Raw genomic sequence first — 17,978 nt, 5'->3', positions numbered from 1 at the left:
AGACGTTAATGCATATTAAGGAAAAGTGTTATTTCTCCATCTGAGACAGAAAGAACTTAATAATTTAAAAAAGAAGAAGAAAAAAACAGGTGACCAAATTTTTGCATGTCTTTTACATAATACGTGGGACGTTATAAGCACCATATATATTTACTAATTAGTAAATAAATACTGCAAATATTAAATTCAACATTAATGGGAGAAAAATGAATCAATATATGAGAGATTTAAGAGGCAATTATATGAAAACTGCTTCTACCCCCCAACAAAGAGTAGAACTGAGGGAAAATAGCTATGTATATAACATAATTTTGTACACAGTCTAGAGAATAATTAAAATGTGTACTGGAATAAATCTAAGTTTTAAATAAAAGAAACTAAGAATACATTAACTCACACAGAGGCAGCTAACCAGGCTAGACAAGTTGACATGTCGTGGAGCAAACATATGAAGCTGCTGAAGGCAAGAGATGGCCTGAGCTTGAACAAGGCAGTCTGGGTTGTCTTGCATCACTGTACAACCCAACAGACAGGAAGTCCTCAAGGTAGAAATGGAAGTACTGTTACCTAAAATAAAAAACAGAAACCTGTAATAATTGCCCTATAAAATCAGTACCCTTTAGATATATATTACTGGGTTTTAAAATTTAATTCCAGTTTTAAACTTACGGATCTGTGAAGAAAAACTTCTACAAAAGCAGGCATAATCTAGCTGACAGATTTTTAGATTACTTCACTATTAACCTGAAAGGTTTATTACAACACAAATCATTAGGCAAAGACCTAAGACTATATGTAGCTTACACCAAATTTTCATGAAAAGAGGACTTAGAAATTACCAATAAACTTAGCCTTGCTTGAATTAAGAGTTACTTTTGTATATTATAATCATATACTATGTAAATTGAACAGAATATTTGAGATTTAGGATTTAATCATTTATTTCTTAAATAGAGATCAGAGCTCTTTAAACCACTCCACTTCGTGTCTATCATTTTAATTGTTAAGAGAAGTGTCTTTATTAAGATATCTACTCTTTCTAAATATGGCACTCTGTCTTTTCAAGGTAAGAGAAATCAGACCGAATGACATTTACACATTCATTTAACAAAACATACTGAGCACCTACCATGTGCCAAGCAGAGACTAGGAACTGAATTCATTTTTATGTGTATATTTTCAATGTAAAACGTCACAAAAGCAGCCATGCACAGACATACCTTGTAGTTCTGGACCTAATGTAGTGATAAGGGCATTCAAACAGCGACCAAGACTTTGGTGAACTTCAGCATGAGTAGGAGGCACATTTAACAACAGCATTATAACAAGAGAAAGGGTAGGTTCCACATGCACATAATAGAGTGGGCCAGCAGAATCAATTATTATGGATAGAGAATGCAGTGCCCAGCTCTGTGAAGATGGAGAAAAACAATTAAAAATGTTACAGAACCACAAAATACATTAAATTGTTCCTTTGTTGAAGCATGTGATAAAGTAACAGCAAAGTAAAGAATGTGTGCTACTACAAATTTGGAAAGAGAAATTGAAGACATTAAGAGTTTAAGAAAATTCTTCTTTTTAAATATCCAGTCACCAACTCAGATACAATCTTCTAATTTAGAATGGTATATGAGAGGTCTTCAAAAAATTCATAGAAAGACTTGCATTATGTTTTAATACTATTTTTCCATGAACTTTTTGAAATACCCTCATATTTAGATATAGCTCAGTACTAAGAATTCCAAGACAAGGTTTGGTACTTTAGCTAACAGATTACATCAAATCTAGTTTGTTGAAAATTATTTATTGTTTAATCTATATAAAGAATGAAAATTCAAGTTTTAAAAGGATTCAGCAAAATCTACAACTACATGCAACAATATGGACAAATCTCTTGAACATAATGTTGAGTGAAGAAAGGCATAAAAGAATACATAGTATATGATTCCACTTATGAAAAGTATAAAAATAGGCAAAACTAATTTATACTGTTGCAAATTAGGATAGCAGTTGGTGAGGCAGGTAGTTAATTACAAGACAGCATGAGAAGAGTGGTATTGATAATGTACTGTTTCTTGATCCAGGTGCTGGTTACACAGTGTATTCAGCTTACATACTTTATTACAGATACATACAATTATGACAGGTGCCTTTTTATTTACATATATAAATATATACTCTACTTTAAATGAAATAAGACTGGCATACACTGATAACCTCTGAAATTGGATGACAGATATAATAGGTTCATTATAATATACTTTCTACTCCTGTGAATGTTTGAAATGTTCCATATCAAGACGTAAATAAAAAGTTCTCCCTTTATGAATGAACCGAAAAAGTTTTATTCCTCTTACTAATGGATGTGTAAAAAAGTTTACAGTACTTCAAATGCTAAAAAAATGAGCTCCTATGTATTAGGTAAGAGAAAACAGCAATCAAGACTCAGATTTGCTGACATTGGATGCCGTGGAAAAGCAGCATTTGAATTAATCAAGAAAACACTCAATATAAAACTATGTACATTCAACAGACTTCCTGAATGGAGGAGGGGGAAAAGACAAAATGTAAGTACAGATATGAGAATGGCATGTCGGGGAGGAAAGTAGGTAGAAGCCCACCTTTGGGGTAATAACACAGAAGGTTCCTGGGTCAGTTGATGGGACTGGAATGAGAAGGTGACTAAAGAAGCAATAAGCAGTTTACCCAGCTTTTCAGTAGGCTAGTGGCAAGATAAAAGTCTTGGGAAAACAAATTTGGTCTCCTACCTATAGAGAGTTAGAAAGAAAAAAACCTAAAAATAACGAGACCAGTTAGGAGGCTACTACAGTAATTAGGGAGACACTTACAAAGGGGACTGAGATAAGGGGTATAAAGGAACAGGAGAAATAAAAATCACTCCAGATTTGATTAAGATATCAGGAGAAAGATGATTTTATTGACAGAAATGGGTAAGATGTATACAATATGGTAAACTGACTAAGAACATGGATTATGAGGCCATGACTCCATTCCATGATTTATTAGCTTCCCAGCTCTCAGCAAGTTACTTAGCTTCTGTAAGCCCCAGTTTTATCACCCTACAATGGGACTAAACACCCTAAATTACTGTGAGGATTAAATATGCTAACATATTTAGAAGAATGTAATATAATGTCTGGTACCTATTAAGCTCTCCAAAATAGTAGATGTTATTATTAATGTGGAAGAGAGTTTCATCTTCAGAAAAAGACACTGAACTTGACTTTAGACATTCTGAGTAGGAGAGGAACATAGATTTAAATTTTTTAAATCCATCGAGGTTAACATGGCTTTGACATTTACTATGGGGGGAAAACATTATTCACAAATTGTTAGTGGTCAGTAAAAACAAAATCTGTGTCATCTACCTATCATGAATTTCAAGGAAGGCACCACATGAGGTACTCACCTGCACATCAGGAGAAGTGCTGTCCTGAGACAAAGTATAAAGGATTCCAACACAAGAATTCAAGTGTTGAGAACTTATTCCTCCTAAATACCTATGTAGGGATCCCAAAGCCAATGAGTGTCCTGTTCTGGTAACCACATCCCTTGCTAATTTCAATCTGTAATTTTGGAAATAAAAATAAATGACAATCACTGAAAAAAAAATAATGCATGTACATTGTCACTTTGGCAAAACTTTTTATATGAATAGTTACAAAATTCAGACATTTATTTACTGTTACCTGATAAAAATTCTGAAATAACCTGAAAGGTAATTTGCAAGGAAAACACTTAAAATAAAAATGTCCTCACATTATTAATGATTTTTTTTTTTTTTGTCTTTTTCCGTGTCCGGCAACGGATCGCAACCCTCAGTGTTGCCCCCGTACCGGAGCGGGGACCGGCAACGGGATCAGAACCCTCGGTGTTGCTCCCGCGCCTCGCTCAGCCAGTGAGCGGGAACCGGTCTGTATGTGGGATCCGAACCCTCGGGCGGGAGCGCCGCCACGCTTCCCAAGTGGCGCACTTACCCAGTGCGCCACCGGGCCGGCCCTATTAATGATTATTTTTAAGAACAGTTTCAGTGTCTTTCAGATATGCATACACACACACAAAGTTTATGAGGCAGGCATTATTTTTACTTGACTTTTTAAAAGTTACATGTTCAAAACTCACATGCCAAGATACTTTAATTCCACAGAAAGAGTTTCAACAACTTCAATTCTAAAATTGAATATCATAAGAGTTAATATTTATTAGAAATTTTCTATGTACTGTGTGCTAATTTAAGTGCTTTACACTAAGTCCTTCTTTAATCCTCTCAACAACCCTGAGGTTCATGCTATTATCAGTTCCTTTTTACAGATGAGGAAAGCAAAATGATGGCTAAAATAACTCTCACAAAGTAACCACCTATATGAAATGGTAGAGTTGGGATTTGAGCCAAGCTAGTAATCTGACTCCATACTTTAAGCTCTTAACCAAAGACACACATATTCAGTGGACTACAAGGTCAAAGTGCTATCCATACTACCACCACCACTGCTGATATGTAACTTATTTTATATATATAAAACGAATATAACCATGAACTTTTATTTGTAGTTGTTTTTATTTTTTCATATTACTTTCACATTTATTACCTCACTTACCTTAACATTCTTAAATAGGTAAGGCAGTATTAACAACCTCCTATTTGGAATACAGAGAAACTGAGAGGATTAAATAACCTACCCAACGTTACAGAGTTAGTAGAAATGAAAGTACATTTTATGTTTCCTGATCTTTTTCTTTTTCCTGTAGATTGTTCTTATTATCTATCATCTGTATTTTACATTAAAACTTTATAAGTATTTCATTATCCTAGAGTCCATCCCGTTGATGGTCAATTCTATCACTCATATTATAGACAGTGATCTTTTTTTATTATAAAAAGACTAAAGCTGAAGTAGTAATAGTTTTGTGTTCCAAGACCAGCAAACCAAGGGGGTTCTCTTTTATTTTAAAATACCCACATCTGTCAATTTTTCTTTTCTTAGTTAAATTTCAGAATGAAGTTCTTACTAGTTCGAACAAACCATCAGGCTATACCCAGTGACACATAGCTCTTGAGTATTTAATAGAAATTCACTTACTTGTCAAAGCTAATTTGAGCTAATCCAGCAGTAAAAGCTCCATCATCAACCACTTGGGCTAACCTAGCCCATGCCTCTGCAGCTGTACATCTTAACAGAGGGTTGGGACTTTCTAGGGCTCCCATTACCAATGTCACGGCAAGTCTTCTCATTTCTTCTGGACCTAAAATTCCCTTGGAGCCAGCCACATACTGAAATATGTAAAGAATAATCTGAATTTACATTGCAGTAAATTCTCTTACTCAGTCTGGAATGTATGAGTGTACTTCAAAAAGTTCATAAAAAGATTCATTTTACCTTTTCTATTTTTTCACAAAATTGTTGAAGTACCCTCACATATTCTGGTTAAGCAAATATGTTCACACTTGGATTACTACTTAAAAAAATCAGAACACAAAAATCCACACTGATCATACAAACATAACTTGATTTTTTTTTTCCCCACAAAGCACTTTAGAATATCAAACCTCCATGGTGCTGATAACACCACGGTCCAGGGTTTGATCCCTGTACCAGCCAGCCAAAAAAACAATTTTTTTTAAACCTCCAGGCAAACAATATACCAAACAATTATCACTGCAGTATAATTGTGTTCAGAAGAACATTAATACAGCTGTCCATAAAATGAATGACCAAAGAAGCCTATTACATTTTACATAGAACAGTAAGTCATTAATGTAACAAAGAGCTGGATTTGGTCTGTAGGCCATAGTCCATCAATCCCTGGTCTAGTATATCAGGCTGAGTAGGTTAATGCATGGCTCTAAGCCAAGATTATAGGTTTGATTTCTGACTAACACATTTCATATGAAGAAAAAGTAAAAGGAGAATTCCAAATCCTAAAATTTTCATCAGGAGATTAAGAAGAAGGAAGAAAAAAAAAGCTTTTTAAAAACATCATCCTCTAACCTAGTCAGCTGGGCAAATATTTTTTTAAAAAGTAAGCAAACATTTAAAAACTAAATTACCTTCAAGAAACTAGAAACTGAAGAAACAACATGTAACTGAACTACTTGCTGACGAGCTCCTTTTGTGTGCTTTATACTTTCCAAAAGCTGTTCCAATATAAGAAGCCTAAAATCAGAAGCAACAAGATTTAAAAGCAAGTAGATAAGATTTGTTAATAAAGATAAAATAAGCTAAAGGGCACTACCAAGTAATTTGTTAATTACTTTGTTGGAACTACTAAACTGAGATAAAGTGTTGCTGAACACCTTGAAGTACTTTAGGAAAAGAAAATATATCATAACCAATAGAAAATATTTTGATTATGGGTCATTCTGACAGTTGGAAAAAAGTATTATTTTGTGAAAAAAATTACAAATATATCATTTAATAAGGATTTTACCTAGGCAAATACAGCTATTTCAGTAACTATTTTCTAAACAAAACAAATCTAAAAGTTACTTACATCAACTCGTTTGTCCCCCCCAACCCCCTTTTCTAGAATCTTTGTTTTTCCTAGAACCTCGATGCAATTTACTCTTAAAAGCAGGATAGGGCCGGCCCGGTGGCGCACTCAGTAGAGTGCGGCGCTTGGGAGCGCGGCAGCGCTCCCGCGGAGGGTTCGGATCCCATATACAGACCGGTCAGCTCACTGGTTGAGCGCGGTGCGGGCGCGACACTGAGGGTTGCGATCCCGTTGCTGGTTGTGGTACACGACACCGAGGGTTGCGATCCTGTTACCGGTCACGAAAAAAGACAAAAAAAAAAGGATAGTCCACAATACTATTTAAACCTCATACTCTATGTTCTTTAAACTACTGCCCTATTTGTAAATGCGCATATTCCAGTAACTAGGAAACAAAATTTTGAGATTATACAAATGAATTTATTCTATATTGATATAACTACACAAAATTTTATATGTAACACATGGCCTTTAATGTTACAGAATTTGGCCTTTTTTTTTTTTTGGTCTTTTTATCTTTTTCCGTGTCCAGCAACGGATCGCAACCCTCAGTGTTGCCCCCGTACCAGACCGGGGACCGGCAACGGGATTGCAACCCTCGGTGTTGCTCCCGCGCCTCGCTCAGCCAGTGAGCGGGAACCGGTCTGTCTGTATGTGGGATCTGAACCCTCGGGCGGGAGCGCCGCTGCGCTTCCCAAGCAGCGCACTTATCCAGTGCACCACCGGGCCGGCCCAGAATTTGGCCTTTTTATAAGGTAGTTTACATGTAAACAAAGTTATTCTTTGCTTTTCAGTCCTAACCAATATGAAGTGTTGAGACCAACAGACCTCTACCTTAGCTTTTACTAGGTACTAGACTACACCTCCTCTCCTTAGAGACTGGTGAAAAAAACCCCCTCGATTTCTACCCAGAGGGGGGAAAAAATTAACCCAGAATTATCAAATCTCATCAAGTTTCACCAGATTCAACACTAGAAAGAGATTATAGGGAACTTTTAAGTCTTTTGCCTAAGCATTGCCACAGAAGTTTCAGTGCTGACCAACTTTTTGTTAATACCAAGACTTGCTAGATTTAACTACATTGCTTCATTTTAAAGTTAGCACTGACTTATGCCATCTATAGTTGAGAAGCAGCACAGCCCGTTGCACCCCCAACTATACTTTTTAAAAGTACCTGGGATCATACGACACAGAACACAATTCTAACCCTTGCTTTTCTCATTTAACATTATCTCTTTAGCACTTTTCAAATCATTTTTATTCTTTGATAACTTTTTTGAACCCAAATTTCATTATACACATATACTTCAATTTATTCAACCATTCTACTGGTGAGGAGAATTTTCTAATTTTCACTATTCTAATTATGAAGAATATACACATTATTTTTAGTCCAGGATTGAATATGTCCATTAGTTATCTATGTATCTTTTATGAACTGTTTTCCAGGTCCTTATGGCACACAGAGTAATTCCTTATGTCTAGACTAAAGATATGTAACTGACATAAGCCACCTCACCTTTCCATTGATTTCTTCTTTTAAAGCTTTGTTTCTTAGGCCTGTACTTCCTTCCTCCCTTCTCTTCCTTTAAATCAAGAAAGATATTGAAGATAATTTTTTTGGTTGTAAATTATCTTGATGGCAGGAACAATGCCTTACGATTTATCTTCGTCTTTCTAGTATGACAGTATTTCAAAAAGTTCATGGAAAAATGGAATTAAAAGATTACATGAATCTTGCCACAAACCTTTTGAAGAACCCCTCATCTCTTGTGTTTGGCATGTAATAGACAGTAAAATGTGCTTGTTGAACAATCATAAGGGACAACTGCATCAAGTAGATAAAAACAGGGCACAACTGGCGGAAGGCGGCACATCGGTATGCTTTCACCTGACCCTAAAGTACTCCAAATGTCCCTGAGTCCTTAATGAGATCTTTCTCATTCTCTTGAGGCAACAAGGCCTAAATACAGTTCAGCTCCAAACGGCAATTTTGTTTTCAAAGCAAAATACATACAGGCATTGTGCCTTTAAAAAATCCAACTGTGCAAGAAGTTAAAGAGGAAGGTGTGAGGGTATATGTATTTCATATGTACTGCGGAAAGCAGTATATGTAAAATCAATTCATAGTACATAATAAAAATGATAGATCACCAAGAATTGGGAAAACTACAGTACTCTAAGAATACTGACAAAAATATTTATTTCCTTATTTCAAGGTTAATTCTGTTTGTCATAAGTTTGAAAAATTCAGAAAAGCACATGAAAAGAAAAATAAAATTGACCCATAATCCCACCATCTAGAAAGAGCCATCATTAACATTTTTTTTGTCCTTTTTGTCTTTTTTTCCTTTTTTTTTTTTTGTCTTTTTTCGTGACCGGCAACGGATCGCAACCCTCAGTGTCGTGCCCGTACCGGACCGGGACCGGCAACGGGATCGCAACCCTCGGTGTTGCTCCCGCATCTCGCTCAGCCAGTGAGCGGCCGGTCTGTATGTGGGATCCGAACCCTCGGCGGGAGCGCTGCCACGCTTCCCAAGCGGTGCACTGTAGCAGTGCCATGGGCTCGGCCCAGAATCGCCTAAGGAGTTTTAAAAAATTCCAGTGCCCACCATAGTATGCAAACCACACGAATAAATCAGAATCCAGTATTTTTAAAAGCTGTCTGGCTGATTCTGATGTGCAAGAAAAGGGTGGAACAATCCGCAGGTAAATTAATAAGTAATTCATTCTTCACAGTTAGGGACAAAATATATTTTTCAGTACCCACAAACAACTCATGAATAAGATCATTAACTTATTTTCTTTATAAAATATTTTGATTTGCTAACTTACAAACATTTTAGTGCTTTCATATTAGCAATACGAAGTTTTCCTGTAATTATATAGTCAGAATAGAATCAACTAATTTAAGTCAATTTCTAAAGGCATAAATAATATATAAAAAACATTTCCAATCTTAGGGCAAGCTGATGCTATTAAAGGTTTCCTTTAAACTGTTTAAACATGAGGCTAACTACAATAACACAACAACAAAATGCTTTGAAATATTCAGTTCTTAAGTATAGGTACTTTAATTAAAAACTTTCTTCCTTAGAAATGCAAATATTAAGGCCAAAAGAAAAAGGGCCTGCCATTTGAAACAAGTATCATATCTAGAATAACAGGAAATTAGGAAATTAACTTTCCTATCCATGTAGTTTCTCTCCTCTGGTTCTCTAACGACACCCACTGGAGACTGCTGATAGTTGTTTTTGACTCACAGTATCTGGGATCCTGCCAAACCACTTCCTTTAAAAATCTCCAAACTACTGACTACTATTTTTATTCAGTTAGAATCCAGAAAGAGTAATAGGGTTTGCTTTTATCAGGTCTCAATGTTTTTATTAAAACAAACAAAACCTCCCCTCTCTTGAATATTCATTACATTATTATAATCTAGGTGGGGGAAATAAAAACTGTAAGTGCATTTTAAAGTTCATTAAATTTAAACAATAGAAATAAGAAATTATCTCCTTGAAACTACAGTTGGGCAATAAATCTGAAAAGAAAAACTTCTCTAAGGAGAATAGTAAAATCACTATTTTTTTAAAAGGAAAGGTTATAAGAACTATATTCTCTTTTTTTGCTTTTTACCTTAGACCTATCAAAAATAGTGAAGCCATTTAAGAACATGCTTAATTTAAATATTTTGCCCTTTAAAAGGCTATCCCTACTTCATCCACAGTAATTACTGCTATATTAATTCAAATCAATTATTTTAAATTAATTGTACACTCTATAAAATAACAGTTAGAGACTAGTTCAAATCTCATCCTCTCCATGAATCACTCTTTCATCGAATAGTTGAGACCAGTGATTTTCCTCTTATCTTTTATTCATTTATAATTTAGTCGTATATGATCTCAAATATCTTATAGTCATAACTTTATAGTTACAGTATACACAGGGAACTATAGGCTATACATTAATTTGGGAAAACATTATCTTTTGCAATTGAAGCTAATAAAAAAAAATACGTTTCATTCACTTTTCTATGCACTGAAAGTAATGGACCGAGAAAGAATATAAATCAATGAGTGTAGATAGTAATAATTTATAAACTATTAACCAGAAGAGCCCATAGGAATGATTCATTTCCCATTTTGTTTCTCAGATACTAATAGAATTTCCTGGATAGTGGCTTTTGACTTGAGAAAGGTATTTGCCCAGTTATCAATTAAGAAACTATCATTCTCAATGAGAAATCATTATCAGGCTTTGGTTTTTCAAAACCAAAGCTCATTTTTTGTGGAGCCATCTTATATTTATTTATTTTTCACACAACAGCATAAGATGAAAACCTCTGTGTATTAATGTTCTTAGTCATACTTTTTTCCTAGTTTTACTGAGGTATATAACTGGCAAATAAAAATTGTATATTTAAGGTACACATGGCGATGTTTTGATATATGTATACATTATAAAATGATTACCACAATCACATTAACATATCAATTACCTTACATACATTATCTTTTTTTGTGTGTGTGGTCCAAAGTTCATTTTAGGTGAACTGATAAAAATCAACATTTTGAAATCCACCCCACTGAAGTCTAATCCCTGGACCTATAATGGTTCCATAAAATACTGAAGATAAGAAAGCCTATGAGACCTGGTCTAAGCAGAAAACCAGTGTTTTCTTTGTAACAGCTGCTCATAAATCAATGTTCTTATTCCATTACTGACTTTTTCACTTTTATTTTCAGTTAGATGAAAAGCTAATTATGAGCAAAGTACTGTATCCACAATAGTGCCTAATGGTTTTAGGCATTTAGTTATTTCCTTTTAAATATTAGCCAAGTGAATAATTAAACAAGAACCCTTATCTCAATTTCACCTGTCATTTATAAGAACTCTTGTTTTTTTTTTTTCCTTTTTGCAGCTGGCCGGTATGGGGATCTGAACCCTAGACCTTGGTGTTACAACACCATGCTCTTACCAACTGAGCTAACCGGCCAGCCCCAAGAAATCTTTCATGATAATGAAATCTTCTTACAACATTCTTCTTACCCACCAGTTCTTTACTATGCATTCACTGAAGCAATTACGTATTATATTTCAGGGTAAGTGAACCTCTGAAGATGCTTACCTTTGAGCTTCTCCCACATGAGCACATACAACCCCAAAGAGCTTGGATGCAGAGCTAATAACCGAGAGTGTTGGAGGCAGGGGTTTAGGCACCGAATCTCCCTCTACATCTTTCTCATAAATAGAGTAAGGGTCATATTCAAGACTTCCACAAGCAACACCATTGCCAAGCAGGAGCTAAAAGGAAAAAAAAAAAAAGCATATAAGGTTTTAAAATTACTGTTCACAGTTTGAATCTACCCAAGAGTTATTTTAAAATAGTCATACCTGTTCTTCAATAAATTTATGGTCAGTCTCTTGTAACAAAGGACTTAATAGCAAAAGATCATCCTGATGACAGAGAGAAGGAAGTAAAAATGTAGATGCTGTCACTTGGATATCAGGGGCAGTCAAGTCAGCAGCCAGCTCTCTGAGGATAGAACAGAGCTTTCCTGTTGGGTCAGAGAAGAACAGCCCATTAGCAATTTAGTACAATCAGTTAACTGGTTAGAGTATGGGATTTTAAAAGCCCAGGTTTAGATTTAATCCACACATTGGACGACTTTAATATATCATAGACAAAGATTGTATTTCTCATCCTTGAAAACTGCTCTACAGATGAATGGCTCAAATATGTGTTGCTGGTCACAGGCTAAGAATGAATACTAAAAAGATATCTCAAAGTATGTGTGTATATACCTTATGACACTGAGTAAATATTACCATCATTTTAATAAAATGACATGATATACAAAAATAGATTTAAAAAAGATGAACAGATACAAAAGCAGATAATTATATTTGTTTTTAAAAAGCATAACCTGAAATTTTTTTTTTAGTATTAGACATTTTTATTTCAAAAAATTTCAAACATACTAAAGGAGACATAATAGTATTATGACCCCCATACCACTCACTTAGCATATGACCCCAATCACCTTCACTGGCTGGAATAATCTTGTTTCACCTATGTCCCTACTCACTATCCCACCATCCCCATAATATTTTGAAGCAAACCCTAGATAGTATATCATTTCATCTATAAAAATTTCATTTTATTTCACTAAAATTAAGGACAATTTATTTTAAACATAATTCCACTATCATAATCTGTTTTTAAGAACCACTAGACATTAAATATCCATTCAGTGTTCAAATTTCCTGTTGTCTCATAAATGCCTATTTTTATCTGCTTCTATGTTTGAAAGCAGATCTAAGCAAGGTATACACATTGAAACTAGTCAATATATCTTAAGTCTCTTTCGAACTAATATTCTCTTCCCTCTACCTTTCCCCCCCTTGTAATTTATTTGAAGAAATGGGGTTATTTGTTCTGGAGAAATTTCTATAGTCTTTATTATTATGGCCCCCTGGCATAGTTTAATCTGTTCCTCTATCATCTGCACTTTTTCTTTATAAATTAGTAGTTCAATCTAAGGGGATTCATTTTTGTGGTTTTTTTGGGGGGTGGCAGGCTAGTTCATAGGTAGGTACTGTGTTCTTCCACAAGACATGAAACAACATATGATTGTCTCTCATATATATATTTCTGAAAAGTTGGCCCATTTATCATATCAACCTAAATTATCTTCTCAAAGATGTTTTATCATAATTTCTGGTGGATTATCAGTGGAAAATTTATCCAGAGAACTTAACTTTTCTCAGTATGTAACTTAAGTACTGCAAGAATGAGCAAAAATCACTTTAGAGAAATGTTCACTTTAGCAAATATTTCTTTGTGCAACAGCATTAAGATGAAATGAGGACTGGGGTGATGTCTGCCTATTAGAAGTGGTAGAATGAGTTAGGAAGGGTTCACCTGCCATTATTTTCTACATCATTAGTAGCAGTAACAGTATTAACAACAAATGTTTATTAAAGACAATATACGTCAAGAAATGTCCTGGTTTACATATAACCATCATAATAATCTCATGAGGTCAGTTTAGTACTGTCATTTTATAGATGAGGAAATAGGAACAGAGAATTCATAATTTGGCAGAGATTACATAGCAGTTACATAGCACAGTCAGATTGAAACCCAGGCATTCAGGCTCTAGAACTTGAGTTTTTAACCACTGTGATCAATTCATTCATTCAAATTGTGTTTAAAATGCTACAGAGAAAAATTTTTTGCTATATTTCATCTTCCTTTCAAGAAGCTATAAAACATGGGATACTAATACACATATTTAACATAACATAATATAAGTACTATGGTTCACAAAAGATGAAAACAAAAGTAAAACTACATTTAGAAAAAGGAGAGATTACAAACAGGAACTGGGGAGGGTGAACAGAGATCAGTGAAGGCTTAATGAAGCAATATGCTTTTGTTGTGGACATTCATCATTGACTTTCTGATGCAAAAGAGGAGCTATTTTCAGTGTAGAAAATATGAAAATATTTGAAAGAAGATCCACACCAAAACTAAGATGGCAAATGAAACTAAGAGCTCAAGTTTTACTCCACAAACTTCAAAAACCTAAGTCATCCTTAGGACAAAAGTCCAGCATCAGCTGGATAACCATAAAGAAAAGTTTTTCAGTTCTTAAATACACATAACAAAACCAGTTTCTTACTGTTTTGTAAACTGACTTTTTGACCATACATTGCAGCAACTATTATAATCAAAACTTTTGTTTGCTACTTAGTCATATTTTCCAAATTAATTAGATGAATAAGTTTAAAGACTACTATTTCCTTTCGTGGAAAAGTTTTAGAAGTTACTATAGGTTACTATTATACTATGAGCTACACTATTTAAAATGTCAATTGTTAATTTAATGGTAAAGTTATGACTCTTATGCTCCATGCATATTATATAAATCTAAAACAAAAAGTAATCCAAAAAAATTCAAAAGTCCATAAGAAAAAAAATCCTTACTTATATTACCACTGTTGTAAGGATGGAAAAAAGACATAAAGTGGTGAATTATTATTTTTGGTTGAAACATAAAAATAGCAGTACAACCATATTTTCATTTTTCTATAAATTATTTTTCTCCTTTAAGTCATGTTAGAAAAGTAGATACACTTGAAAAAGACAAAGAGGGTAAATTTAGATGTTTTCTCAAAAAGTTCATAGTAAGTCCTGACTTTGTCTCCTGATGAATACTTTGGAACTGATTTTAAATATATATGTATATATTCATTATTTCTTTAGGATTCATGATTGCATTCCCAAACTCCAGTTCTGAGGAAATACAAGCGCAAAAAAACGTAGAAGACTTTTTCCCCCTCCCTAATTCAAGTTCTTCAACGGTAGACTTACATTATCATTTATCAGAAGATATACTGTAGATTTCAAGTTGATATTCTTGTACTCCTAAATGATTAATGAAGACTTGGGGAAAAAGACTTTTTTTCATCTGTAGTTTGAAAATAAATTTCAAAATACTGTGGTAAAAATCTAAAGGGAACTGCTTTTGTCACAACCTAACAGCTATCTGAACTGTGGAACACAGAAATTATCTCTCAGCTTTTTACTAAATATCTAGCAGGTAACTTTTATATTGAGAGATAACATAGAATAAGACAGACCTATCACTAAGGTGTGACTTTTTATTCGGTCTCTAGTAGGTTACTTATAAATAGAGAAGCAGCACAGCATGAGGCAAACCTATGTTTTAATCCTGATTCCACTATTTACTGGATATGTGTTCTTGAGTTGGTTTTATAATCTCTCTAAGCTTTTATCTGTCAAATAAGGAAAACATAACTAGCTCATTGTATTATCCTAGGATAAATGAAATGTGATATATACAATTTCTAGCACAGTGCCTAGCATACCAAAATGGTTCTTTTGATACAGTTTCTGAGAAATGGCACTGTATTAAATCTTTTCAGTTATCTAGAAGTAGTATATACTAAATGCTTACTTTCTGAAAAATGTTTTGCTAGGTACATCTGTGAACCAGGAAGAGAGTCAACAGGAACAATATCACTCACAAAATGATAATGACCAAAATGGAAGTTGTAAGTTAATATTTTGAATTAATGTGATATTTCTTATATAGCATTTATCTGCAGAAGGATATAAGTGAATAAATTTAGTACTTTTACAAGAAATATATTTGTGATAACATTCAACCTAACACTGTTGGCTGAAAATTATTAAGACTAAAAAAATATAGAAGTTCCTGCAGGAGACAATTTCCAATTTTCATCTCTTAGAAAAAGCATCTTGAATTATTCAGTTGTAGCAGCAATGTATTTTCTTAAAACTATATTTTAAATTTAAGAAAGATTTTAGAACTAATTTTAAAGTAGGGGCAAGTTTATTTTACCATTTGCAGTATTCCAGTGATCCAAAGTCATCTTTCAGCACAATAAGAACAAAAACTACATTATAAGCTTTATGAAATCAATTATACCTTGAAAGTTCAATATTAAATTTTGAGCAGAATTAAGAATAGAATAATGAAATAGAATGTAAACTGTAGATCATAATTCTAGAAAGAAACTAGGAATGGCCAAATTTATAATAGATTTACATTATATACACTGTATGAAATCCTGGAGTAGAATTACATCAGTCTTTGTGAACCATTCTCCCACACACAGTGGAACTAGGGACTTTTTTCCCAAAAGAGAGAAGAAAGCAAGACACGAAGAAGAAGGTTTTTAAGAAAATGTATTTTATTTACTATAAAAAGTTGAACACATAGATTAAGATTGAACTCCCTAACCCTCCTAAAAACAAGGCACTAAATAACTGCCAATATAATTCATTTCTTCAGGTATTTAATGAGTGACTATTATTTTCCAGGCATTGTACTAGCCATAAACAATAAAACATTTTGGTCTAAGTCACATACCTTTATAGGTTTCAGGAGGTAATAAAATCAACAGCTCATAAAGTCTTTGTCTGTAAACTACTGATGGTGTTTTCAAAGGACTTCCATATGTTTTTAATATTGATGAAAGCCTTAAAATAAAAAAAGTACATATTAAGTGTGTAAATTATATAACAATGTACAAATATTGAACAGTTGATATATAAACATAAATTAGCTATACATATTATTAATGAATATTAGTGTTCCTTTGCGTTAATAAGGTGCGATTATAAGGTAAAAGAGGGATTATAGTGTCACACATGCACATCATTTTGCTAACTTTTCTATCATACTTTATAAAGCAAAACTATAAATCAACTTAGATTTCTAAAGCCACAAATATTGTGACTAGAACCTGAAATTCTTACTACATTCCAAAATTTACAACTTGCCATTGGTAAAAAACAAAAGTCTGTTACGTAGAAAAGCAATCAGCCAAAGAAATAAATAGGAGACATCCAAGCATCTGCTGTTAAAACCTTGACCTAAAATGCCATCTCCAAGTAAGAATGAATCACCAAAATCTGCAAAACCACAAAACAATTTCTCTTTTAATAAAATACAAGCTGAGCCAATGTTTTCCTAAAAATTCCATTCACAAAATCTCATCACTTTTCTCCTTTCTTCATTCTCTTTCACTTTCATGTATTTTTCTTTTTCATATATGTATTTTTTTCTGTTTTTTCCTTGTTTCATGTACTTTTACCTTCTGTTCACCTTTACTAATAGTGCCAAGATAACACTTTACAAATGTTCATTCAAGTAACAAATATTTACTGAAAGACTACTTCTCTTTTCAGGTTACCATGTTATCAATTAGAATATGATTGTCATCTCTTTTAGTAATACAGAAATTCAATGCAATTATATTTACTTTTACTGTGCCACTAAAATAAATCTGCTAAACTGTAATGGCATGGGCCAGCCCGGTGGCGCACTGCTACAGTGCGCCACTTAGGAGTGTGGTGGCGCTCCCGCCAAGGGTTCGGATCACACATACAGACCGGTTCCCGCTCACTGGCTGAGCGAGAGGTGGGCGCAGCACCAAGGTTTGCGATCCCGTTGCCGGTCCCGGTCCGGTACGGGCGCGACACTGAGGGTTGTGGTCCGTTGCCGGACACGAAAAAAAAAAAAAAAAAAAAAAAAAAAAAAACTGTAATGGCATGAGGTCTCCGGGTTATGGCAATGATTATTCATTTGTATTTTCTAGGAAACCTTTGTTTGCTATTTCTAGTTTCTCGAAGAAAAGAGAATTATCTATTGACTTATTTCATATTTTAAAATGTTGATTCCATTTCGTATCTTTCAGCTTGGTAAACACAGTACAAAAAAACACTTATAAAACCTGGGCACGGGCCGGCCCGGTGGCGCACTGGATAGTGTGCCGCTTGGGAAGCGCGGTGGCGCTCCCGCCTGAGGGTTCGGATCCCACATACAGACCGGTTCCCGCTCACTGGCTGAGCGAGGCGCGGGAGCAACACGGAGGGTTGTGATCCCATTGCCGGTCCCCGGTCT

The 17,978-nt window shown here is 34.3% G+C and overlaps 1 protein-coding gene across 1 annotated transcript in view; it reads right to left on the bottom strand.

Annotated features, from left to right (window-relative positions):
• The window catches only part of HEATR5A (HEAT repeat containing 5A), a gene marked incomplete at its 5' end in the record, with an annotated part of 90,049 nt that overhangs the window by 41,724 nt on the left and 30,347 nt on the right, over positions 1-17,978 (bottom strand). Inside the window, 8 exons of the mRNA XM_008567158.1 lie at positions 398-567; positions 1,221-1,410; positions 3,431-3,587; positions 5,103-5,293; positions 6,071-6,176; positions 11,645-11,820; positions 11,911-12,074; positions 16,443-16,552. Of these exons, the coding sequence (XP_008565380.1) occupies positions 398-567; positions 1,221-1,410; positions 3,431-3,587; positions 5,103-5,293; positions 6,071-6,176; positions 11,645-11,820; positions 11,911-12,074; positions 16,443-16,552 (1,264 nt within the window). The remainder of the gene's footprint in view (positions 1-397; positions 568-1,220; positions 1,411-3,430; positions 3,588-5,102; positions 5,294-6,070; positions 6,177-11,644; positions 11,821-11,910; positions 12,075-16,442; positions 16,553-17,978) is intronic.

The sequence above is a fragment of the Galeopterus variegatus genome, unplaced genomic scaffold (assembly GCF_000696425.1).
Source record: "Galeopterus variegatus unplaced genomic scaffold, G_variegatus-3.0.2 Scaffold299, whole genome shotgun sequence".
Taxonomy (NCBI): domain Eukaryota; kingdom Metazoa; phylum Chordata; class Mammalia; order Dermoptera; family Cynocephalidae; genus Galeopterus; species Galeopterus variegatus.
The sequence above is the reverse complement of the archived record's forward strand: the minus strand, read 5'-3'. Positions and strand labels throughout refer to the sequence as shown.